This window comes from Thermobia domestica, chromosome 13 (genome assembly GCF_964235325.1).
Source record: "Thermobia domestica chromosome 13, izTheDome1.hap1.1, whole genome shotgun sequence".
Classification (NCBI taxonomy): domain Eukaryota; kingdom Metazoa; phylum Arthropoda; class Insecta; order Zygentoma; family Lepismatidae; genus Thermobia; species Thermobia domestica.
Window position 1 is genome coordinate 179,891,123 of NC_137466.1, and position 26,791 is coordinate 179,917,913.

The 26,791-nt window shown below is 35.3% G+C and overlaps 1 protein-coding gene across 1 annotated transcript; it reads right to left on the bottom strand.

Moving 5' to 3' along the window:
- Nucleotides 1-3,012: 3,012 nt before the first annotated feature.
- On the bottom strand, nt 3,013-25,938 carry LOC145668822 (6-phosphofructo-2-kinase/fructose-2,6-bisphosphatase-like). Its single transcript, XM_081736997.1, has 10 exons — nt 24,944-25,938; nt 16,160-16,282; nt 13,345-13,505; nt 11,815-11,949; nt 10,215-10,368; nt 9,158-9,261; nt 8,532-8,750; nt 7,271-7,505; nt 5,369-5,496; nt 3,013-4,091 (listed from the first exon to the last, which is right to left on the bottom strand). The coding sequence occupies exons 1-10, from the start codon at nt 25,047-25,049 to the stop codon at nt 3,981-3,983; spliced, it is 1,476 nt and encodes a 491-aa protein (XP_081593123.1). The 5' UTR covers nt 25,050-25,938; the 3' UTR covers nt 3,013-3,980.
- Between the last annotated feature and the right edge of the window lie 853 nt (nt 25,939-26,791).

Consider the following 26,791-nt stretch of genomic DNA (forward strand, 5'->3'; position numbering starts at 1 on the left):
GACGTGAGTCTGGAGTGACCAGCTCGATCTCCCGTTTTTTTCCACCTGATTTTTTCTTGGGGTCTTTTAAAAAGGACAAAGTGTATGAACATCACATACGCAATTTGGCCGAACTACGGGAAGCTATCACAGAAGAGTTCCACAGGATACCAGTACGAGTCTGTCAAGTTGCTTGTGGCATGTATCAATTTGGATGGTACATTGGTGGACCATGCCATGAAGAACAGAAATTAAAATTCTTGTAAGGAAAAGTATGGGAGCAGTGTGTTTATGTTCAGTTTTACGTTCAAATTATGTTGCTAATTCCCTTACCGCAGTGTTTGAAACATAATTACGGATCACGCAGTATATGGTTAGTATTCGTTAATTTCGTAATTTCAGTATAATTTGTTGCTAACTAACTTTTCCCTACAGAAATTCAATTTTGTAGCTGAATGTGCAGTTAAATATAGTGGAAAATTTTCTACCTAACATCACTATACATAATATCCAAAATTGTCCGGCTTATGAAAAGTTTTTTTCCACTTGTTTCTACATCGTGATGAAAATTTTCCGATCTATGAAAATTCCTTTCACTTGTTTCTACAGAGTAATAAAACTTTCCGATTCACAAAAAGTCGTTTTACTTTTTGCTTCAAAATGATGGAAATTTTCCAACTCATAAAAAGTTCTTCAATTTTTCAATATAAGACAGAAAATATTTCGATTCATGAAAAATTGTTTAATTTGTTCCTACATTCTACTGAAAATTGTCTGAGCCATGAAAATTTTCAGATTCTTTAAACGATCTTTCACTTTTTTACATTTCTATACATGAATTCAACCAATTTTATGATTGCTGAGGGATTGTTACTTGATTACTGATATTTTTTTTAGAACGGAAAATTTTCCGAAAAAATATAGCGGAAAAATTTTCCACCTCACATCACTAATCCTATTCTTCCAGTCTGGAACAAGGAGAGAGTGCCACAAGAGGGAAAGGAATCCTTTCAATTCACAAGAAATGCCCCAAATATATTAGCAAGATTAACTCGAGAACTAAAGGACCCATCTAACAACATATGAAATGGTAGTAGACCTTAATGAGCTTAGTGGGTATATGAATTATGTTATTCATGTCTTTTGTTTTGGACTTATTGCCCACCAGATTTCTTATTGAAAAATATTTGTTAGTAAAATGTAAGTGTACACCCCGATTTTCATCTCCTATAATTCGAGAACCAAACATTTGTACACCATAACATTTCTTATGCTTAGTCACCTGGTAAAGGTCTATTGTCTTGATAAATTTGGTCAAAATCGGGTGAGTTTCATCAATTGTGTTTTAATGCAGTTTCTTGATTTCACTAAGTCCAAACCGAAATTTAATGAGCAATAACGCGAAAACGATTGGTCAAGTTTGAATGTGACAGCATGCAATACAAAATATTCTTTCATTAAATTGAAATCCAAATTTGATGGCTATAATTCAGGAACCAAAAAATTGCACACCATATTTCATATGTGTATTAAGTTTGTGAAGTTCTATCACCATCCCACTTTCGGTCAAGATCGGATGAATTTTATCGATCACATGTCATATATATTATTCTTGTGATTGATTAAAAAAAATAAAATAAATAAAATAAAAAGTAACTTAAGAATGAAGATAAAGATGGCGAAGGTACTCAAGACCGTTAATCTATGAAAACATTTTAGTAGCAAGTGAGATAAATTTCTTACAATTAGGCTCTCCAGTGTGGTTTGAATGAGATTATCCCCAACAGAAATGATTTGAAAAATTGTACAAAGTAACCAAAAAAAGTTCTTGCCGCTTTTGACGTTCCATTTGTTATAAGCTCAGAGACGAAATGACATGTGTCAACCTCGCGATCGGGAGCTAGTCTGACCACTGAGCTTCAGTATATAGGCACGTTGCGTACATACAACAATCATAGCTCGTCCAGTGTCGAAGAGAAATGGAGATAGCTAAGCAGCTTGTTCGCGTGTGTTCGTTGTATGACTAAGGTGGGGCTGTCAGTTGCCGCATATGCCAGGCATTTATGGAGAATGCCAGGCATTGGTTCCAGAAATTCCGTCCGGAAGATGTGAGCCTTTCAGATGAACCATGCACTGGATGACTAGGTCCTGAAAGCAGCCATCGAGAACAGTAATCTAACGTGTGATGAACTGGCAGAAAAGTTCCATGTTGCCGCTTAAACAATCAAACTGTACTTGCATGGGATAGGGAAATCATACAAGTTAAGCAAGTGGGCACCCTACACATTGTCGGCAGCCAACAAGAAACAAGTGAGAGCTTGTTTTTCCTTGCTCACTGGTGACGAAAAGTGCGTCCTCTATGACACTCCGACGTGTACCAGACATTGGTTATTGCATCGTGACCCTGTTCCTCACACCTCAAGACCACGTCTGCATCCACGAAAGATTAAGCTCTCTGCATGGTAGAACTGTCTAAGTCGTGCATTACGAGATCCTTCCAGCTGGTTATACCATCACTGTTGACCTCTCTCTCAGCAGTTGCAAAGGGTGCACCGCGCATTGCGGCAGGCGAAGTCGGCACCGGTGAATCACAAGGATGTAATGTTCCTGCACGACAATGCCAAGCCACATGTAGCAAAGAGGACTCGGGAGACCCTTCAGCAACTTGGCTGGGAGAACAAACAACCACTTCCGTGGGAGATCTTTGCAAATGAAGTAGAATGCGGAACGCACACACGAACTTCTTTGCCGCAGTTTTATTACCAGAGTATTGTACAGCTGTAAAAACGTTGGCAAAAGATGTTGGATGCTGATGGAGATTACTTTGACACCTAAAGGTACGTACCGTTAACTGTATTTCTCTCACTGCTCTAGAACGGCAATTACTTTTTTGGTTATCTTGTATTACTAGAAACGTAATAGATGAAATAGCATAACGAAATGACAAAGGAAGAAAATAATCGCAGTTGTTAGTCAGCCTTGAAAATGGATAATCTTTACCTCAAACAGGACTTACAAATAACTACTACAGCATTTATATTGGCAAATATATTTGCTACGAAATTTTTGTACAATGTAAAAGCTATTTGAGTAAACGTTTTGTACAACTGTTACTCATACAAAAAATATCCCTTATTACATTTATACAGATCTATGAAAAAAAGTGACATTCATATAAAATAAAGAACTATTTTTCACAACACTTCAACATCGTTAGTATGTAATAGTTCTAAAAAGGAACAATTAATTTAGATCTTAATTGGAGTAGTACAATAAACATCAACAATACTGTTGGTGCACAACCTCCTCTAATAATAATAATATTTCATCATTATGCAAGAATAAAAGGATACACAATACAAGACTTGTATATTGCCTTACCTTAAGATACTGCACACTATATCTAGTTGTGACAAATTATTACTCTTATATAATACTGCACGAGCAAAGTACTAGGTACACAACTTTTGTTTAAGAGAGTCTTAAATACAATTTTTGTACCAAGATTTTTGTTTTAATGTTCGCCTACATATAAAGTTGGAAATTGTCCTGTAAAGAAAAACTACAAAGGTTCATCCTAGATTTGTCAAGTCCTTTTGTGTATGCGTATTACAGAACAAAATATTTCATTATATTACAAACGGAAGACTACACCGTTGTTCTGTAGATATACATCATGACTATAGTCCTTTGCGAAACTAGGAGGCATTGCGAAGACTTTGTAATAATATAAGAACAAATGCAATATTTAAACACACAACTTCACTGCATTGCACTCTTCTAGTAACTCGTGAGAGCTTTTAAAAACACTGAAACTCTTCCTATCTACGTATTTCAAGACAATGTGAAGTCTATTGAAGTTCTAATACACGTATCTATCTATTATTATCCACTATTTCTGGAGGAAAAATAAATAAAAAGTAAGCCCACAACAAACGTCTATACAACTCTCGACACCGAGTTGCTTTTCACTATCAAAGTGTCGCTTGTCACTCTCAAGTTCAATGCTCGTGTGCAAGTATCTCCGTTTGTTGCTTCCACAAGTTGATCGAGTCAAAGTGAGATGGGACTGTCAGTAAGGCATCTTCTGCAGAGCGTGTGAGATCACAATTCTAAAAGTTGAGAAAAGAAAAGAAAATGAGCTCGGTTAAATTTTTGAGTTTATTCTAAGTGGCAGCAAGATTTAATATCCTAACTTACCAGTTAAATCTAAATTTGTTTATTGAAATTTCGAATGTATGGTTGAATATTTAATATTGTTTTCATTCAACATTTAACGGATTCGCACTGTACTCTAATTTACTGAAAATCAGCTTTATTTTCAAAACAAATCATACTAGTTACAAACTACAGAGGGAAAACAGAGTGGTTTTAAAAATGTGTTCTTTGAAGACCACGCCTTGCTTATTTTCACTGCCAGCTTAAACAAAATGAAAATATCGTAAAAACTTACAAAGAAATCAAATTTAAATCAAACGTTTTGGTCCTTTCGAATCCTTTCCCAGCTAAAATAAATTGAAAGTGACTATGTTTATAACTTAATAACTCTTCAACCACCCGATCTTGATCAAATTTTCGACATAGATGAGGTTCCGACCTGGGATGATTTTTATCATTTTACTTCGACGGTGCAACGTAGGGGAGGAGGAGGCGGATACACATATGTAAAAAATGAAAATGAACGTGACTCACTTTGTGACTTCATCACTCTTGAACCACCCGACGGATCTCGGATCAAGTTTTGAATGTGTATGTGGTTCGAGCCTGGGATGGTTTATATCATATCATTTTGACGGTGCAACTCAGGGGAGAGGGAGAGACATTTAAAAATAACCGAAAATAACCAATATTACTGTCGAATCCAGTTTTCGGGTCGCTGAGATGAACAGTGACACTTTCAATGCCGTTTAAACCCATGTCACTAAACACAAAAATAGCATATTTCACGGGTACCAAACACTTGATATAAGGAGTTGTGCATTTAAAAGTTTTATTTTAACCCAGCAAAGGGGGTAATCGATGCTAGTAAATAATAATAAAAAAGTCACCCCTAACAACCTGTATAAGAATCGCGTAGTACTTGCGATTCTATATATCACATGCAAGGTGAGTACATGATTTCCACCGATTTATTAATCGTAACAACTTTGTTTTCCCTCTCCGGGCATCAGTTAACACGAAAGTACAGCCAATTTAAGCAATAAAGTAAGTATACTTATTTCTGCTGACGACTGTACAAAAAAACACTTAAATTTATTGTCTTGCCGGTTTCACTAGAAATAAAATGATAAAAAGTGAGCCCCTAGGTCATTACAAAACCCTGAAGATAAGCATCTTAAAGCAATATAGTAATCGTAAAGCAATATATTCACATAAGTAATATACTCACCTTTGGTTTCTTCCGGTAAGTATTAACACATTCCACTGGTAACTTGGTAAACTCAACGTTACAACTATAGCCCTCAATGGTAAGTTTGATGATGGTATGCAAAGGAACATCCATATATGGCAGATCATCTGAAAATAAAGGAAACGTTTCATTAGTGAATTATTTCTATTAAAATAAGAATGTATAATTCATAAGTCTCCGTCATTCGCAATCAACTTAAGTTAAAAACTTCATGAGAACTGGACGACTCAAGTATGATGTTTGTATGAATGACGCTTTAACATTTGGAGCAATTAACGCTACCTACAGTTTCTATTGGTATTTCTTACTTCAATAAACAACACGTACAATTTTCAATAGTGGTTCATAGTTAAGTGAGGAAGCGCAAATTTCCTGTGCATGTGGTATCGGGTTCTATTTCCGGTGGGGGTACGTGCTTTTAAGTTCCATCTTCGATGTTTTGAAGGGATAATGATCTACAATCACCAACAAATTTGAAGTCAATTATCCTCCACATATTAGTAGAAAAAGACAACGCAATATTTGCGGTTTATCACTGTCTATTTATACAGTAATAGAAAAAAAACTAGTTAATATAAATACATAAACCTTCCATTTTCCCTATTTCTGTTTTATGGTGGAAGAAGAACCATAATAATAAAAGCAGGCACATCTATGTATTTACTCCTACCATTCACAAATGCATCCAAGTGATACTGCGGGTGATTTGCATTCTTCACACAGAATTCGTCTGAACTCGAAATCTCGCACGAAATTCGAACGCCTCATCTCGGCATCTTAATGACTCCCCCCCCCCCTTCCCTCTTTTAGGCCAAATATTAAGGAACGCAGATTTAATTATAGTTTATTTCTTTAATAGGAGTGCAGTTCGGTAAATTCTTTAAAGTTCACGTGCTGGATTTTACAACAGTATCTGGATATCTCCTTTGACTGGATTTGCGGGGTTGCAATGTCTCAACACCCACTGTCTCTCTCTCTCAATACTATGGCTAATGTGAAGCAGATGTCAGGCAATGTAAAAGCAGGGAAGCTAATCTTGAGAACAGGTATTTCTTTTAAAAAGGAAAATAATGCAAATCTGTAATTTTTCTTTAATATATGATATGAATAACTTATAAAGAACAGATTTCTCTGCTCCCAGGGCATCCACATTTTGCTACAATCGAGTATAATACATATACAGGAAAACTATATGTTAAACAGCAATCTTCTAATCACTGACTGAAAGAACAACGTTTGGAACTGTGCAACTAAGAGACAACGTGGACTTGACAAGCGGCTGCCAAATGTTTGAAATGAGGGTTCTGGGCTTCCACTTGTTATCGGGGATGCTTTCAACAAATTCCCGCAGACGATGACTTATTTATGGCACTAGCCACCACACGCAGAAAGCGGCATCCTTTATATACAAACTGCACATCTATTGACGAAATAAACTACACTTCAAATAAAAATGCTAAATACCTTATTACATGCCTCTAACCTTAAGGGATACCGAAATATGGACCTCCATTTCTTTCCTTTCTGCGTCGAATTAAATTAAAATTTATATATATACACACAAATTTAAAGTTTTTAACTTAAGCAGTTTGATCTAGACGTTGATCAGCCAGTCAGCTGGGATGACTTCTTTCATATACAGAGAGGAACCGCCTTGACGATGTATTACCCTCGAGAAACAAATGACCAATCGTTTATGCCGTGCAACTAAACCATACCTATCCCCCCCCCCCCACCTCCTTTATATTAAGTATATTACTGAGGAATTTCCAGCTTCATAATTACTAGAAAGACCACAACAGTTCTGCATTATTCGACATATACTGAGTAAATTAAATAACTAGAAATATAACCTAGAAATATAACCTCTAAGACACTCACCTGGTTTCTTATTCAGGAAGTATCCCAGCATACATCGAAGTATGGCCTGGTGGCTCACTACGAGAATATTTGATTCTCTCTCAAGCTCAACAAGAACAGGCTCCAGCCTTTCCATAATATCCACATAGGATTCGCCCCAAGGATATCTATAGCGTAGTTTATCCTGATCTCTCCACGCGAACTCCTGAGGGTATTTCTCTTGCATTTCCTCGTATGTAAGACCTTCGCAAACACCCTACAAAGTAAGAATGCAAGATTACTATTACGTAACTTTCTACAGCGAATGGTAGAACCTTTCAAGCATGATAGTCGATCTCCGCCAGAAAGACTAAGTTCATATGCATTCGCCATGCCGACAATCCCGACTAATCTTCATCACGCCTAGTAATGCTGTGAAATTACTTTAAAAGTAAATCTGATTATTTTCTTTTTCTTGTCCCTTATCCAAATAATGTACTGATTCCAATAATCAGAAAATCAATTAACATTAATTTCCTGAAAGCAGTTTCCCATCGGAAATGATGTGTGTTTTGATTAAGTAATCACTATGATGTGTCAGGCCAGCTCTTAATTTACTTCTACATATAATCTTTACTATACTACTGCTAAAAAAAACACCTAAAATTAATAGACCAAATAGTCAATATTCAACCGAAATCATCTCCCATCAGCCCTCAGTCAGCTACCAGTATAGTCTAATTGATTCATATTAAGTTCTAAAATGAAGGAGTTATAAGATAACTGTTGGAAAATCACCAATTCATTAAAAAGCTACAGAAATCAACCGATACAGCTACAACACTTAAGAGGATGTCGATCCAGATTGAAGCATTATAAATGAATGAGCTTAACGTCTCTCATAAGCATTCTCACATTTGAAATTAGGATTTACCGTTCCACGTAAGATCCGAACTTTATATTTTCACCAGCAATCGAATTCGGGTCTCCCACGCCAAACGAAAGAACCCTAACCAGTTACCTACAACAAAGCTCGCACTAGAAATGAGTATCCCACAACGTTAATATCTAACTAATATGATACAGAGACACCTATTTAATCAATAACCTGTCATATTGATACTGCGGAAATTATTTAGTTTCAACAAACTAAAGAGAAGTCACTATGGTACGTGACAACATTAGATAAAGGGCATTAACAACAAAACAGAAGAAGAAAGAAAGAAAAATTGCTTAACTTAAAATCTGACAAAGCGAACACTTATTAAGCTTTCTATCTAAGAAGCATACTGTCACTACTTACAGCATCTAACTCATTGAGCGCCTCCAAACTTTCCATAGGTGCGTTAATTCCTTTCGCTGTTTGAATAGTCCTCTTCTTTTCACTGGTCCACACCCTCAGTCCAGGAATTGCGGCCTCGTTAAAATGTCGTGCTAAAGTTATTCCATACATTTGTCCACGCGGAGAGAGATCAGCATCGCCTCCAATTTTTCCCAACATATTATATTCGCTCTCTCCATGCTGTGAAGAAAAGTGTCCTTATAGTCTTTAATTGAAAGGAATCACGTAACAAGTAGTACACGAATTAAAGGACTTTTACAGGGAAGGAGTTGAAGTGCATTTAAGAGAAAGATATGTACAATTCAATATATTTTGCATTGTATACTCTTTATCTATTATATATACATACACATCTTCCCTGGAAATACTTTCTATTCATTACAGAATGAATATGTTATCTTTAGAGGTTTCCCCTCTCCCTTCACTTCCCCGGAAATTCGAACACTGAAGATAAGACAACTACAAATTTAGAAATTTGCCTCTGTTTACACTTTAGTAGCAATCCATACATTTACAAATTACCTAAGTAACTGACACTTTCACAACATCTATCTGAACTGTGCATAAAATATCTGACATAAACTTACCCTAGAGAAATACAGCGTCTTAGGAAATGGCTTGATGTTTGAAAGAAAGTAGAGAACTTTACATGGAAGATGTCCGTTGAGTTTATGTGCTCTGACGTCTTCTCCTGAAACAATACGGAAAAAGTCAATTGTAGATCATATGTATCTCCATGACAAAATTACGGTACAACTCCTTTCACAATTTGAACTGAATCAAGAGCAATCGTCACAATGACATCTGCTTTATTTTTTACTAAATGTGAAATACCGATTCAAAGAACAAGAATGTCTCTTCCTGCTCAAATAAGTAACGCTTGCGGTCTTTGGTTTGATTCTTGGAGGTACTTGCATCAGGAAAACCCAAGTAGTGGTCAGATCTCATTTTAAGAAGGTCCCGTCTCATGAAGTGTTGGTACTGAAAAGGGGTGTTAAACTCCAGCCAATCAGTACTGACAGAAAGCTGATATGTACCAACCAAGGAAGTGGACTTTTAATTACGGAACAAGCTCTGTAAATGAATACGAAAATTGCTTATTTACCTTCTACACACCCTTGATTTGTCAAAGAGAGGCATTTCTCCACACAGCGTACATATTATTGACAAATATCCAATGGAATCGTTACATACTCACCTAATATTACTATTTGCATGGCTAATACAGAAATATTGTACGTGACAAGACAAAAACAGACTTAAATCCCTACGACTTCCTTAATATTGTTAAGTATCCTAAATCCTCAATTATATACAGTGTCCCACAAAGAGGTTTACACTGAATATTAATAACAGAGAAGGTATTAAATATAAACTGATCAAATTATTATTTGGCTGTCATGATTAGTGTGTGTAGCCATTCACTTTTTTTTTTTTTATTTTCAGTTTAGTTGCCAGTAGCTAATAATAATAATAATAATAATAATAATAATAATAATAATAATAATAATAATAATAATAATAATAATAATAACTTGTTACTTTTAGTTCAAGTTATTCAAGTTTAGTGTAAACCCCTTTGCGGGGCAACGTGTACATGAAGTAAAAAGTAATCGAAAGTAGGTAACTATTACTAAATCTTACCAGCATTGATCAGCTTTATATAGCTATAATGTCCTTCTGTTTTATTATCAATAGTTTCATATTGTTCAGTGTAATGCTCTATTTTCAGAAGGTAATCTTTACGAGCTTTTTCGACGCTCATTTCCTTATAATCTGAACTATGCTTCATTACTTCCTGCAAAATAAAGAGAGAATATCCTGAGTTTTACTCTGACATTAATTAGCTCAAATATAATAAGCACTAAACATATTTTCTAAACAATGCTAATACACACAAATATTCAAAACTCGCTACAAAATCTACATAGGTTTTACTGCAGTTAAAGCTCCTCTAACTAAGAACTGTTAAAAGAACTAAATACCATATTTTATCATATATATATATATATATATATATATTAAAAAACATTGTACATTAGACGAATTCCTCGTTAGATGTAAATGCAAGTATATACAGAGTGAAAAAACGAAAACGGCCGAGAATCGAACTCAAATTTCTACCTTCCGTACCCATGTTTTAACCAATACGCTACCCATTCCGCTTCCTGACAGCCATATATTTCACCAATTTTGAAGTCGGCGCTCAGCCTTCTTAGTACAATTTCTCAGTCGTGCATTTTCCCACCCTTTATGTATCATATTAGTTCCTAATTAACATGTAGCTCGAACTGGAAATACGGCCTGGGTGTATCCTGGGTGTAAAGTTCTAAATGAAATGAAATCTTTCAGTTTTACGTCCCACGATTATGCCGGTTAGGTTAAAGGAGACGGTGATGATGAGAAATGAATGGAATAGTGGAATGAATAAAAGTGACGAGAAACGGGAAAAAATGAGAAAACCTACGCACACGGTGTTTGTCTACCACAAAGTTCACTTGGCGCGAGCTGGGATCGATCCAGGGACCCCAAGCACCAGAGGTGAACACTCTACCACTGAGCCACCGCAGCCTCTGTTAAGTTCTAGTTGGCAAAACTATGGATAAAAGACGTTTGGGCAGACGAAGAAGGAAGGGTAATACAAAGTTGAATCTTACAAAGATGAGCAACCTCACGACTGGCATAGGGCACAAGATGCAACTGCGAATGAAAAGAAGTGGGTCTGCAGCGATGAACTTTAGGGTTTCTTAAAGTGAATGATTTTAAGTGAAAGAAACTGAGGAGACAAAATGACTCAAATTCTTGTTGTTATTCACCTATCTCCCAAGTATAGGATTCATTTACTTTCGTTTCCAAATCTTGTTTGTTTTTCAAAACTACCTATCAAAGAACAATAAAATGCTCCCATATTACAAAAGTGAAAGATATTAAGTTTTCTCTAAATGATTCACCAGGAAGAAAGAAAACAGAAGATATTAAAGAAAAGAGCAGCAGCTGTGAAAGATCAGATTCAGCACAATAATAGTGCCTCGAGCTTCTACTTTCACTTGATTCTGAAGACGTTTTAAAGTAACCTCAACTATTTTCTGCATAGCTAAAACGCACTGAGAAAAAATAATGAAATCATACGACAATGACATATACAGGCTAGATTATTACGGGGAAAAAAATAAAAGAAAATATTATTATACCTACTATTCTTTTTTAATGAGGAGATACTGTTGAAACAGTATAATATACTTACTTGAATGTTCTTTTCAACAATTTCCTCGTCGTCACAAATGGACTCCACAAACAGAACTTTGCAACCCATTATCTTTGCAAACAATTCATGTACCAATTGTCTTCGTGCACGAGTTGCATTAGTTCCATCCAAAATCTGAAAGGAAAAGCGTATCTATTTAGTATTCTGTGAAACCGTATGTGTAAATTTAAGAGCATTATTTTTTTCTAAATAAAATAATTGAAGCCACAAACTATTAGAATAAGAACATCGGTATACTTGAAGCTATTACATCTGTTACGAACTATCCACCACCGTAGCATGATGTACATAGTTTAATCATACCGGCAATGTTATTTAACTGTGATTATCGTTTATAAATCTTTAGATGGGCATTCCTGAGTTAATAGATATAACCACTTATCAGTATAGTTCCTTTAGTAGTTAGTTACGAATATTAAACTATAATATTGCACAAGAAAGAGAGATTACTTGTGGATAAAGTAAACGGACTCTCACACCCAACACAGAATTTTCGGAATTGGCACAGCATTCTGAAAAAAATACGATATCATTTGAAGAAAAAGGAAATATCGATCTCCTGTTTAGAAAGCCAAAAATATCGGCAGTGGGAGCCGGAGCGCTAATAAAAATCACTGAAGTTCCCAACTTAACATTTTGTGGGAGATAATGCCATAGCCAGATGAGTTAATTTTTGTACTGTGTAGCCCCACGTTAATGAAAACTTTACTATGCTAACGGAAAGATTAAAGGTCGACGAAGCATCTCCAATTGCACTCAGAAAAATATATACTTCTCAGAATATAACGATTTCATTAAATGAAACAAGGTGGTTAAATAAAATGTGTAAAATAATAGAAATAGAACTTAAGATGATTCGAAAGCGTCCTATAACGAAGTCTTAACATTTTAATCAGTTCTTACACCAATCCTATCCAAAGATGAGATAATGACTTATTACAGATCGAATATAGTCATTCAAAAACTTAAAAAATAACAAAAATAAATGAATTACAGTGTATATCAAGCTGAAAAATAGGAACCCATCAAATGTAAAACTTTTTATACACAACTGTAAATCCAACACATGCACGAGATTCAATAGATCTTTCCGTCTTCTACGTACTGATACGCAATACTCGCCAAATACATTATTTACATTGCAGGAGTGGCTCCTGTTTGAAATACATATATAAGGCGAGTTTTCCATCTGATGAACTCTCAAAACTGCATTACAGGTAACTTCTACATCCTAATTCCGTCTGAAACTGAGGAACATGACATATTTACAAATTTTTGACAAAAAGAAGTACGAATTCATTTCGCACCCGAAAGTATAAGATATGGGAAGAATTTTCCAGAATAAAGTTGGTCAGAACCTATATATTTTTAAAGTTTCACATCGGATTCAAGTGTTAAAAAAGATTTTAGATGACCGGCTGCAAAATTTCCTACCTAAACTCTTTCTGATTAACAAAGCGAGACCGCTAATAGTTTACCTACGCTTATTCGCAAGATGGCAATACTAACCGCAACATCTCCTTGTTGATTCAACCATTCTGCAGCATCTTCCATTGCATCCAGTGCACAATTCTTTCTGATTTCCATTGCTTCTTCATTATCAGCGCGGAAAAAGTCATGGCTGTCGTATTGCTCTATACGTTTCCTCCTATACTCACTCACCCTGAAAACTAAGGATACGAAAAAATGTATCTTCTATAAATTATAATTCGAACATTATTTAAAAATTTGATCTTTACAAATTCAAATATTTATCATATTGCCCGCAGGATGCATGAAAAGACAGAAGAGATTATCTTCTCGTACACTTTTCTCTGAATAATTGTTCCAAACAAGAAATATGCTATAACAAAAATCCATACAGTTGATCGCTGTTGGAATGTCCCGTCAGCAGTAACATCTTGGTTGAAAATTACTGTATAGTCGTGATAAAATCCTAACCTGATACAAAAATATTCGTACCGTTTAATACAAAAAGTATACTAAATAATGAACTACATATTCTCATTGGCCCTATTCTCTCTCATATTCCAGCTGCCATTTTTGCACTTTTTCAAAACTTTTTTAAAACTCGAATTAATACGGTGTGTGTTCAGGCTTCCTCTGGTAAACGTTTCAATGACTAAAAATATGTTAATGTTAATTTATTCTAATTTTTACAAGAAAAACATATCTAACCGTATTATTCGGTGAAAACACACAGTATTGCTTAATGATATGTCAAATATTTTTTTCTAGACATTTAATGAAAGGAAAAATAAAAAATACATCTGCAGGTCGAAGGCCTAGTTGGTACTGTTTATCGTATACGGGTGTTTGACAGCATCACTCTATTTTCATTTCTCTTAATGCGGGCAAGTGGTACAAGTATAATTACATAAAACTCTCTTAAGCTATACTTTTAATTTTAAAACCCTCTCATTATCATCAACTGCGAAAATATCTCTTCAATCTTACCGTTTCTATACACATATCAGTTAAATATTTCTTCATTTTGTTCTCATTTTTATGAAAACTATATCTAACTGCATTATGCGGGGAAAACGAAGTATTGCGTCATCATGTCAAATATTTTCTGTTGGTATTTAATGAAAGGAAAAAAAAAATGGATATGCAGGTTAAAGGCCTAATTGAAAATGTTTATTGTATACAGGAGTTTGAAAGTATCACACCTTTCTGTACGTTATATAAATGAGGTGTTAACTTCTTTTCGATAGAACACTTCAAATATCACTCATTCCAATTATCTTTAAGTCTATACACTCTGGTACGTTGGTCCGAAACACTTAAAGAAGGTAAAAGGACGATATAAAGAAGAGGAGAGATTTCTCGAAAGTACAGATAACAAGACTGAGAAAATGCCAGCATGATCAGGAAGAAAAAAAAAAAAAAAAAAAAACCCTCTTGAGATACCTTCCTACAAAATTTGCTACTGCCAGCTCCTCTCTTTCCTAGGTTGCTAAATTAAAGGCAGTGACAACATGAAAATACCCTGGCGCACTGATTAAAGTTTGAGAAAATTCAGCAGGAAAAGTCCATCCCAGCGGTGTAACAAACTATGCGGTCCCGCCTTCAAAAAGAAATTTCGGCCCTCGTAGAAATATAATAAAAACGTACAGAAACTAAATGAGTTACAACTGGTTATCGAATATTCCAGCAGACGAATATAAAAGTTAATGCATGGTTTTTCGTTATTAGGTTGTATTATGTGCGGGAGTTATTCAGTAATTTAGCAGATAAATTATTAGTACTTTTTCACATTAGGATAAAGGACAGACATTCGATTTTCTGCAACCATGTATTTTTATCTGCCGCTCTACTATTAAAAAGCATGAAATTTAAAGAATTACATTTTCTTCAAGATAACACCATTTAATAAACAAATAATCATATTTGGAGTGATTCATCGATTCGGAAATTACTGAATTTGATAGTAAAAGTACTCCAATATGGGAATTTATGTTTCGTGCGTGGTGAAAGAATGCAGGTAGAAAGGGAAAAATGTATCATGATTCCAAGTATTATACATACTTCTGCTATTATCAATCTCTGGACTTTGGTGCATATCGAGTCTTCTTCATTTCAGTGCAGTGGAGTAACAATTTTTTAAATCAGAAAATTTGATGAAAACAAAATTAAGGCATCGATTAGGCATGAACAGACTGGACTTCTGTATACGATAAAATTATTAAAATCGAACTATCATTCTTTCACACAAATTATCTCAAATTGATTAAAAGATACTTGTAAAAACATACAAGAAATGAATACTAAATTTCTTAACTGAGTAGAGTGAGAAGGAGTGTAATAAATATTAAGTCTGTTTTGTACTTCATTAACTGCATTTATAATTTAGTTTTTCATAATAAACGTAGCTCCTTTTCAGGTTGGACGCATTCTGAAATTTATTTCGTTTATCCCTAAAATCATCTATTTTCTGAATTATACTAACTCAAAAAACCAGTACAACAACACACGCGATTAACATAGTAACATTCAATATTTAACATAACGGAAAATAGCCGTGCCGCAATTACCAGCACAGCTCAGGTCAGCTCAGTACACATTGTCCTAACTCATTCAGTCCAGGAGATTTCGCACGGCGAAAGTGTGTTAACAACCGAGATGGTGTCTGTGCGAACACTAATCAGTACTCGTGTATAGCCAAACGACAGCCGCCATGCTGAACGGGACGTTAAACTCAAAATCAACTCCTTAACAACCACAAAATTTCAAGTCCAAATTGACGCATCATTCTATATCCTTATTAATCATAATACGATATTAATATACACTACAGTACAGCTAATGGTTAACAACTTACCTTTCGAATTATAACCTATCCAATTGAGATATCGATTAAGCTTGTGTCCAATGACAGTTTTTCCTCGTGCTGGCAGACCGACGAGAACCACAAGAAGAGGTGGAAAGTGCTTATGCTGCGACGCTGAAAGAAAATAATGGTGTCAATGACAGTCTATATAACAATTTCACACACAAATCCATATCATGACACAAAACAATAACCCAGACTATCAATGCCGCCATATGCAAGAGATACAAACCTGCTAAAATACTGAAGGAGATCTAAGTGACACAGCTAACGAGTAGGCTCATTTCAGGTTTTGCTTGAAGAGAACTGTCCATCAATATAAGAATTTGACGTTTTTTATCTGTACTTCATTAATCAAAATATTTGTACGTTCCAAACTCAGGGAAGGGGCCAAATCTTCCCGTCCCTCCCAAATAACGCTTCTGATCTCAATATTTCATCACAACGGCAGCAATGATGGAAAACCTTTCTTATCAAAATCTTCAACCATACGGCGGAAATTGGGTACCTGGATAACGCAAAATATCGCACTTGTTACATTTGCATCTTCAGCACTTTTATTGTGAGGTTTTATTTTTAAAATATAACACCCCCCCCCCAAAAAAAAAAGTAATCTGTTCTGCAGTGGCGTACCAAAGTGAGGTAGGATTAAAATTCCTTTTGAGAAAAAAATACTATGGCAAAATACAAATTTACTGTATTAAGATATTCTGTATACAGGGTGGACCATTTAACTTGATGTGTCCTTGTAACTTTAAACTAATTGACATAAAACGCGCTAAACGTTTCCACTGTGGAAATATCCATTGGGGTACATTGTTTGGCATACTCTGTGATACCGCAAAGTTAACAGTGCTGCCAAGCCAATGTAATATTTATTTTTTAAATGGCACTATGTCAGGTTATTACATATTTAAAATCTACATGTAAATGAAAACATCGAACACCACACTTGTCACGCAGTGTTGCAACCTAAGGACGCCACAGTATAACAAACCTCGAAAAACAAAATTTTGGAGGATTCAACAGTAATTATGCAAGTAACATGGACCGGACAATGCAATACAAAGTATCTTAATGTCAAGTACTACGGTCAGCATATGATGTATTTGGAACACGTAGAAACAAAGTTAAAAAGAACTGAAAATTTAACTTTTTCCGAAGGACTTTTATTTCAAAAAAGCGTTTAGATAATATCACAAAGAATGGCGTACTGGTTTCCACTAGACAAACATCTTAATGCCGTTTACAGCAATTTGATATCTCAAACCATTCGGGAGATATGAAAAAAAAAAAATAGTAACATTTGATTTATAGCTTAAAATAATGTATTTGTAGGAACTTTACAAAACAACTTTTGATTTACTTTGCTCTATAACAGTGGTTCTCGAACTTTCCGATAACGCAGATCCACTGTTCATTCGGAAAGTGATCTGTGGACCCCCTTGCAATCCTATCTGAAATTTTACATGGTATAAAAAATACACTGATTAGAATTACTAATGACAAGATAAAGATCAAGAAAAATAATGTAATAAGTAATTTATTCTGAAGATACACAACTGTTTCCTAGTGAAGGAAATTTCAATTGAAAATACAGTAACTTTTAAAACTGAAAATCATTTAAATAAGAAAAAAGAAAGAAATCCACTGACTATGTTCTCAAATGTGGGGTCACTAATATGAGGAATGAAATTCTGTATTCTTCCATAACTGCATTGAAATCAGGAATAAGTTTTGCCACCAACTTGCCGTGAGTTCCATTTTATTACAACACATTTCAATTTTTAGGCGTCGCGGAGCCCCAGGGGTCCGTGGACCCCATTTTGAGAACTACTGCTCTATAACATTGCAACAATACTCTTTAGTAGGTGTAATATTCTCGGCATTCATGATTTTACATAGTGTTGCAAACTTTAACCTATCTCCAGAACGATTTGAGATATCAAATTGCTGTAAACGGAATTTTGACCTTCACATCTATTGAAAACAATCTATGCAATTGAAGAAAATGTTTGTGTAAGTAGTCTTTCGAAATAAAGGCTCTTGAAAACAAACTTTCAATCCTTTGTAATTTGCTCATATTCACTTGAAATCCTTAATATCACTTTTTTTTCAGTTTATTAAGGACGGATTATTAAGGCAAGTAAATGATTACGGAAAAAATGGTGGAATGAGAATGTGGGAGGAGATGGGAAGTACCGTGACCCACGCACCAGAAGCGCTCTACCACTGAGCCACCATGGGCCTCTTATCATGTTCATAGTATTAGACACTAAAGTACTTCGGATCCGTCTGTCTCATTTGCATTACTGCTGTAGAGACCATCAAAATTTGAATATTTGTGGTACTGTAGCATCCTTAATTTGCAACACTAAATAAGACTGTAACATTGAAAGCTTTTTGCTTAACATATAAATTTGAAATATAGCTATAATAACCCGATATATTGCCATTTGAAAAAAATATAACTTCGTGTTAGATTGGCAACACTGTTAATTCAAAGCAAAGTCCCAATAGCTTCCAGTAAAAAATACTGCACTGCTACGACAAAATAAGTCTTAAGTCTTATAATGAGAAACTTAGATGTTACAGAAAACTTCTAGTAAAAGCCCTGAGACTAACAGTCACCGCTAAAAAAAAAAAAAAAAAAAAAAGAAAAAAAGAAAAAAATTCAAGACTTGACTATAGTGACGCCATGCTACTGGGAAACCACACTCTTGAAGGAAATTTAATTGTTCATAAGGCAGCCTTTCATTCCTTGTAGATCCTCAATCCGATTGTAAAAATTCTGTAAGTGCACGTAGACAGTTGAAAACCAGGAAGTGCAAACCTCGTAACTCATCAAAACCAACCGTTTCTGGAGAGCACAAGAAATACGACACGAGGTTTTAAAAAGTTAATTTTTTAGGTTCTTTTAATTGTGTTTTCGTTTACGAGCTTTTGCACACACGTAGATTCAGATGTGGGGAATTGAATGCAATTAAAATCTAAAATTCCATTTAAAGAAAAAGTGGAGATATGAGGTTTTGCACTTTCGCCGTCGATTTAGACAAAAGAGGGGACACAAAGAAAAAAATAGGTATTTCTTTTTCCTTTCAGATTTAGGTTTCATGGTAAGTTTCAGCTATCAGTCAGAGCTGGCAATACCTAGTGACGCAGCTTCAAAGAGGAATCTCTAGCTATAATAAGATTGGGAAATCCCAGGTTTGGAAAGAACTAAACAACAAAACTACGAACAGAAGTGAGACAATCCTTTTCTTTCTTTGAAATAAGATTGATTCCAACTCATAATTAAGAATTTAAAATTGTATGCATAAAATTCTGTGTAAATACTTTTAGTTTAATATCTTACAATTTTAAAGCTTTGTTTTGCAAAAGGAAACTTCTATTATGAAATCAGAAGCGAGAGGGAGCACTTTTTTCAAGAGCTTAATGACCATGAATCAATGAATTAGCTTTTGTAAACATATACATGGAGTGCCAAAAATGAATGGGGAAGGCGTTAAACGGCATGGAGGTTATTCGGAAGACTAAATTAGATCTGTGAAAGGAAGACCCCAATGCGGCTTAAAATGTGATGAGGTTATAAGAGGCCGAAGTCTTACATATGCCAAAATTTTGATAGATGTAAAGGGACGTCTATCAAACATACGTCCTGGTTACGCTACTTATAGGATAGATATCACCAAGGGCGCCCATGTTGTGGTTTCCAAGGGGGGGCAAGTATAAGCGACGGTTCAAAAATAGTTCAAATTTTACCGTAACTAATGTAAAAATTATATTGGATTTTCGATATTCTGAAGTACAATCTCGTCTACTGGGGGGGGGGGGGGGTGCGCCCTACCTTCCCCCTGATGGGCGCCTTTGGATATCATCTCTTATTTGTTACTATGCTCAATACTAATCAAACCTATATTATTAATATTATTATTATTATTGTGGGAGTATGTTTAGTACAAGGGGTCCAGAAGCTCGTAAAAACACAAAATTTACAGGAAAAATTAATGATGCAAGTACTTAGACGTAACATAACGTAACCAAATTTAACCTAACCTAACATAAACTAACGTAAGCTAACCTGAACTAGCCTAAACTAACGTAATATTAGTAGAAATAAGCGAAATTCTATCATTTTTTGTAAAATTATGCGGGATTCCTACACTAATATAACATAACCTAAACTAACCTAACGTAACCTAAACCAGCCTAACCTAACTTAAACTAAACGAATGTGCACAGAAATTACCAAAATTGTATCATTTTTTAGAAAAAACAGCTGGACCCCTTCTGCTAAACATAGGCCTTATTGTGGGCTGATTTTAAAAATGATAGCTTATATGTGTACGATATTTATACTTGCAAGATCAAGACTAGAGTTCGGTACATCATTGCAAACAAAATTTAATCCTTTCAACAACGTTTCATTAGGCTATTATGTCGTAAAATGAATAGAAACTATAACTCACCTACTTATGAATATTGGAGTCAATTTTAGGAAATACCGACATGAAGTGACACAAGAAAAATTGAGAAATGATTTGTTTAGAAAATACTTTACTGTAAATATCACAATGAATACTGGCTACATAATGTAGGTATAAGGGTACCAACGTATAATGAGTGAAACAAAACAATTTTAATAATGAAAACAATGAATATACAAACAAAACATACATCTGGCACTCTTACGAATATTGGAAAGGATTTCCCGTGTTCAATATGTAACAAATATTTTCTCAATTCCAGAGGGTTAACCATACATAACAGCAAATGCCACAATGATACTAATAAAGATAAGAAAGTGACCGATACTTGTGCGAGTCGTTATACAGCTAACCAATTTCCTAGTACACAAGACTTGAACACAAATGACAATAATAGGGATGGAAACGCGCTAATTTCTAAATATAATAATACTTTAGTAAGATTAAAATCGTCAATAGCCATGCTTCGAAGAGTCCCGCGAGGAGCAAGACATGCAATGGCAGATGCGCTATATGAAGTTCTTCAACAGATAGTGATATCTAATAATCTTGAATCATGGATGAATCTTTTATTTTTCCCCTACATAACACTTTGTATGCCTCCATCTTCTGTCAAAGTCACTAACCTTACTACATGGGTGAAACAGAGGATCCAACTATGGTCAAATAGTTGTTGTGACGATATAACAAACCTAACAAGTTTGAAGAAGAACACATACAAACGCAACAAAACTGCTAACAAATCACCTAATGACATCTTAATCAAGCACATAGAGAATAAACTGGCAGATGGAGACGTACATGGAGCTGTTCGACTTCTTACTTCTGAAGATACTTTAGCCTCAACAGATGCCACCACATTGAAAGTCCTAAAAGAGAAACATCCTGCACATCCTTCTGGATTTACGCCATCCGACACAGCAGATTTTAATATTAATATTAATAGAGTCACATCCAACGAATTCTTAAAAGCGCTTAAATCCTTCCCTTCAGGTTCTGCAGGAGGTATAGATAACATGCGCCCTTCAATTCTTAAAGATTTAATACTTTATAATGCACATGATTCCAAAGATCGCCTAATTAAGATAGCATGTGAATTCCTATCTAAGGTTATATCAGGGAATATGCCTAAAGAATTAAGACCAATATTCTTTGGGGCATCGCTAATAGCTCTGACAAAGAAAAGTGGAGGTATTAGACCTATTGCAATAGGGAACATGTGGAGAAGACTTTCGTCTAAAATAATTTGTGGAAGAATTAAACAACCTCTAGTTCAATTTCTCTCTCCACACCAACTTGGAGTAGGCATTCGATATGGAGCCGAGGCAGCAGCACATGCGGCTCGTATATATTATTCTTACCCTCACCAGAAACCTAAAGCTTTCTTAAAAATTGATTTCAGGAATGCTTTTAATGAGATAGACAGGGACGTAATGTTATCAGTCGTAAAAGAAAAATTTCCTTCGATCTATCCCTATGTACACCAAAGTTATGCTCAGTCCAGCAATTTATATTATGGTAAACACATCATTTTGTCACAAAGAGGAGTACAGCAAGGAGATCCTTTAGGTCCAGCATTATTCGCAATAACTTTACAGTCCATAGTCGATAACATACACACAGATTTGAATGTTTGGTACTTAGATGATGGAACCATAGCTGGAGATCCGGATACCGTATTAAATACATTAAAAGTGATCTATACACAGGGAATTAGAGTTGGTCTACATCTCAATTTTTCGAAATGTGAAGTTAGCTTTCTTGGAACAACGAAAGAGCATATGCACATACTCCTCACATCATACAATGAGGTAGCTCCGGGCATTCAATTAATGTCTCCTTCAAACGCTTATCTCCTAGGAACTGGCCTCACAACAGAATCAAGAAAAACCTTGTTAACTGAGAGCATAACCAAACTGGAGATGTATTTCGCACGTCTGTCATTAATCTCAGCACATTCTGCCTTTTATTTATTAAGGACATCATTTACTACTCCAAGATTACTATATTTTCTGAGAAGTTCACCTTCATGGAAGGAAGAAGATTTATTAGAACGCTTTGATAACACCGTAAAATCTGGTTTAGAATCTATCCTAAATTGCTTCCTTGAGGATAACACATGGCTTCAGGCTTCTCTGCCAGTTGGTTTTGGTGGATTAGGCATCCGACGAGCCATAGATTTGGCTATTCCCGCCTTCTTGGCATCATTCTATGGTTCCCGATGTCTAATAGAATCACTTCTCCAACAGGATATAAGCTTCCACATGGATTCTGAAGTTAAAGATTGCTCTTCCACTTGGTCACTTCTAGTTGGATCTGAATTACCCGAATTTAGTACCAGAGCAAAGCAATCCACGTGGGAAGAACCTATTTTTAAATCACACTTCTCCTTTTTACTACGGTCTTCAGACAGCCTAGAAGACAAGGCTAGAATAATTGCTGCATCATCCATAGAAGGAGGAGCTTGGCTTAAAGCTTTACCTTCGTTCTCTCTAGGTCTTCATCTCAGTAATGAGAGTTTTCGAATAGCAGTTGCGTTACGGTTGGGAGCAAATATATGTGAACCTCATAAATGTCAGGCATGTAGGAATCCAGTAGATAAAAAAGGACTGCATGGACTGTCTTGCATAAAAAGTACAGGTAGATGTCCCCGACACTCAACTGTCAATGACATTATAATGAGAGCACTCATTTCAGCAGGTATACCGGCAATAAGGGAGCCAAATGGATGTAGTAGAACGGATGGTAAAAGACCAGATGGGATGACCTTAATACCTTGGAAGAGAGGCAAATCATTGATTTGGGATTTTACATGCACAGATACTTTCGCTCCTTCCAACCTTCCTTTCTCCTCACTCCAAGCGGGCAATGTAGCCAGTCGAAAGGAAACAGAAAAAAGAAGAAAATACAGCAACCTAACAGAGAAGTACCAATTTGTACCCATTGCCATTGAATCCAGTGGATCCTGGGGCAAAGAAGGTCTCAGTTTTATAAAGGAAGTAGGTAAACGCATCACTCAATTGTCTGGTGATGATAGAGCAAGCACCTTCCTAATTCAGAGAATAAGTATGGCAGTACAAAGAGGTAATGCAACCTCTATATTAGGAACCATACCACCAGGTAAAGAGCTAGAGGAGATTTTTCTTCTTTAAAATACGTTTCTTTAAGTCATCTGATTGTTTTATGCTAGAAGAAGAAGAAATTTGATTTGTATATAAAGTTATCTCTAGTATGTGATTTGCATTAGGATTGTTCTGTTTATGTACATGTTATTTAAACTTATTAGTTTTTTAGTTACATTTCACTCAGTTACTTTCAATATTCTTACCAAATTCCTTCTCGTGGTGTATACATGACATTATAATAATAAATGGTATGTATTTTAAGAAGAGTGTCAAAATCTATTAATCTAATCTGAGCCCTTTACTTTAATCAGCAAGTAATTAAACATAAATTCTAAATATTGACGGATGGACATTATGTGCAATAGTTTCGAAAATGTCTCCATTTCGAAGCTATAAAATATTTTGTAATAATATGACAAGGAATGATTGTTTAAACCCATAATACTCTTATTTCTCTATTGTTTCAACACGTTATTTATATTATAGGCACTTAATTATTATTATATGCATGTTTATATTTCAACAATGACAAAGTGCTGTATTTTTGCCATTAAGTTGTTCGTGGGACAAAAATATTACTTTTTTTTTTTCTTTTAATACACATTTACCCAAGAATTTTAGGTTAGGCGAAGTTATTCTGTTGTTATGTGGCCCATCGCTAAACATCAGGACAAAATAATAATAATAATAAAATAAATATGCCAAATCTAAACGAAAGTACTTTGAATCAGGTTCTCTCACTTGCAAATACAGTGCTTCTAATTTGAAACTGGTCCCGGTATCTTTCGTACATTTACCCCTGGGCCGGTTTAAAATTTAACGCAATATATTTAATGCATTATAATACTGCAACACATGTGACGGGCGAACCTTCACTCCAGTTATCCTTAGGCAGACAAGAGAAATTACACTACTAATTTTAGCAAAATAGTCCAAACTTCCCTAATCCTAAGCTAACCCGACCCTACTCTATTAGGTGCAGATTAAGTCTATTATAACTTTTTAAAGCGGTCCTACTTAACGATGTGCAGCTGGAGTGGGTATTGCAAAGTTTAACCCCGAAAAGAGTTCTGTAATCTTCTTGTATCTAAATAACTTGTATGTTTAACTATTGCAAAATTATTGATGAAAAGCTTCTTACTAGATTTACAATTTCGACTTACCTTTTCTGTTTTTCAGCAACAAAATTGGTCGCCCCTCCAGGTCTTTCTCCAATTGGCTATTTTTAGTTGGCTTCTCAGGGATAACGCTGGTAACAATTGGTGCCATTCTGATTTGTAGTTTTAACAATCAATTATAGCAAAAATGTACTTTAACAACGTATTCAGCTGACCCAAAGCCAATGACGACGTGTATAACAAGATCGTTCGATTGTCGAAAACCACGAATTTCTAAATACTGTACCAGTACAATGCAGTACGCTGTTGGTCTATGGAATAACTCTTTAGCAACTTTCTCGCAAAATAATACACACCTATGTTCAATTTTAAAAGTTAAACTAAGTACTACATATACAGTTCCGAAAAATGATCAGATGATGTATGCCGAATAAATGATTGAAGGTCCGCCCTCATTCCAGTGCGATATTTAACTTTCGGAGCCAGTGTACAGGCTTTGGCTAGGTTTAAAGGTGTAATTATTTTATAAACTAAGGCCAATTATCAACATTATTAGCCTCAGTTCGTATAAACCGTCTCTTCAGCTTCGCGAGTTCTCTGAGCTTAAACAACACAAAACACTTCCTTCAGAAAATAAGTATTCTTTCAAATTCGATTCTCCGGACTCAGTTACCGTTTTGAAACTTGGAATTTCTTGTTGCAAGCACTATGTCGTCCATGGATTTGATAATTCTGAACGAAGTCCGAGAGCATCGGTTGACGATGTTTTCGTTCTCTCTCCTGAAACGCAGCCAAGATTGTTCTGGATTATTTTTGTACACACATGCACTCTGCCAAATGATTAAAGTCTGCGAAACAACGATACGTTTCCACAAAACTCTCGTCCAGTCAGAAATCTCAAGACGAATTCTCTTGTATGCACTGAAAATTCAAGCAACTTATGAACTATCAGCTGGTAATAGCACAACAAACAGCGAATGATCTTAGATCTTCACCAAGTGCACTGCAACATCGATTTTCTTCTTTAATTCGCGCAGCGAGCGGCTTTGTGTAGAAAAGTATTTCCTCCGCGCATGCGCATTCCGTTACTTTTGTGGTGGGATGAGAAAAAGACTAGGGGAGGGGGGATAAAGGAAATAGGTCGGGCTAGATCGATTATTCTGGAGGTAAAATTTGTTAACCATTTTTCATAATAATATTGCTCCGTTAATTGTAAAAGGAAAAATGAAGTAGATTTGTCGCATACATTGAAACAGAAAACAAAATAGGCTATCTAATAGATAAATAATTTAATAAATGTGATTTATAGATACTTGTACTCAGTGCACAGAGGCAAATTTAAGTGCATGTAGCTATTGATTTTCGATTAATATCAATTCTCGTGGATGTATGTTATATTCACAATATTCCATTTAAGTAAATAAATAATTGAAGTTTTCTTTGAAGTCAATAGAAACATTCAGCAGACTCAAGGGCGCCCATCTTCCAAAATCGGAGAATTGTTTGAAATTTAACGTCACTTTTGAGCACCGAGGTCATGTATGGTTATATGCAATAGTATAACCATAACTATACTGTTAAAGTTTATTGTTCGAACACTATATTTCTCGAATATTAGTTATTCGAATAATATACGTTATTCAAACAATGAATAAGTTTTTTAAAAAGTTAATTGATTAACCGGACACTCGTCAGTAACTTTATTTCCCAAACTGAAATACCCGTACTTCGCACGGGGAGGATGAAGTTAAAGTAAAGAACTGAGTGAAATATATAAATAGGGAAGAGCTATCCCTTCGGCATTATCCTTGTCGAGCCGGATATCCTTGTCCATTATCCTTGTTTCGGACCAGCTGACATGTCCCATTTCCCTAGGCTGGCACCAATCAGTTT

Bases quoted from the DNA above. Each gene is read 5' to 3' on its own strand.
- LOC145668822 (XM_081736997.1), bottom strand. From the start codon at position 25,049: ATGGCACCAATTGTTACCAGCGTTATCCCTGAGAAGCCAACTAAAAAT. The intron at 16,283-24,943 runs GTAAGTCGAAAT...ATTTTCTTTCAG, and splicing joins GTTGCTGAAAAACAGAAAAG to CGTCGCAGCATAAGCACTTT. The intron at 10,369-11,814 runs GTAAGTATATTA...TTTATTTTGCAG, and splicing joins TTGTTGAAAAGAACATTCAA to GAAGTAATGAAGCATAGTTC.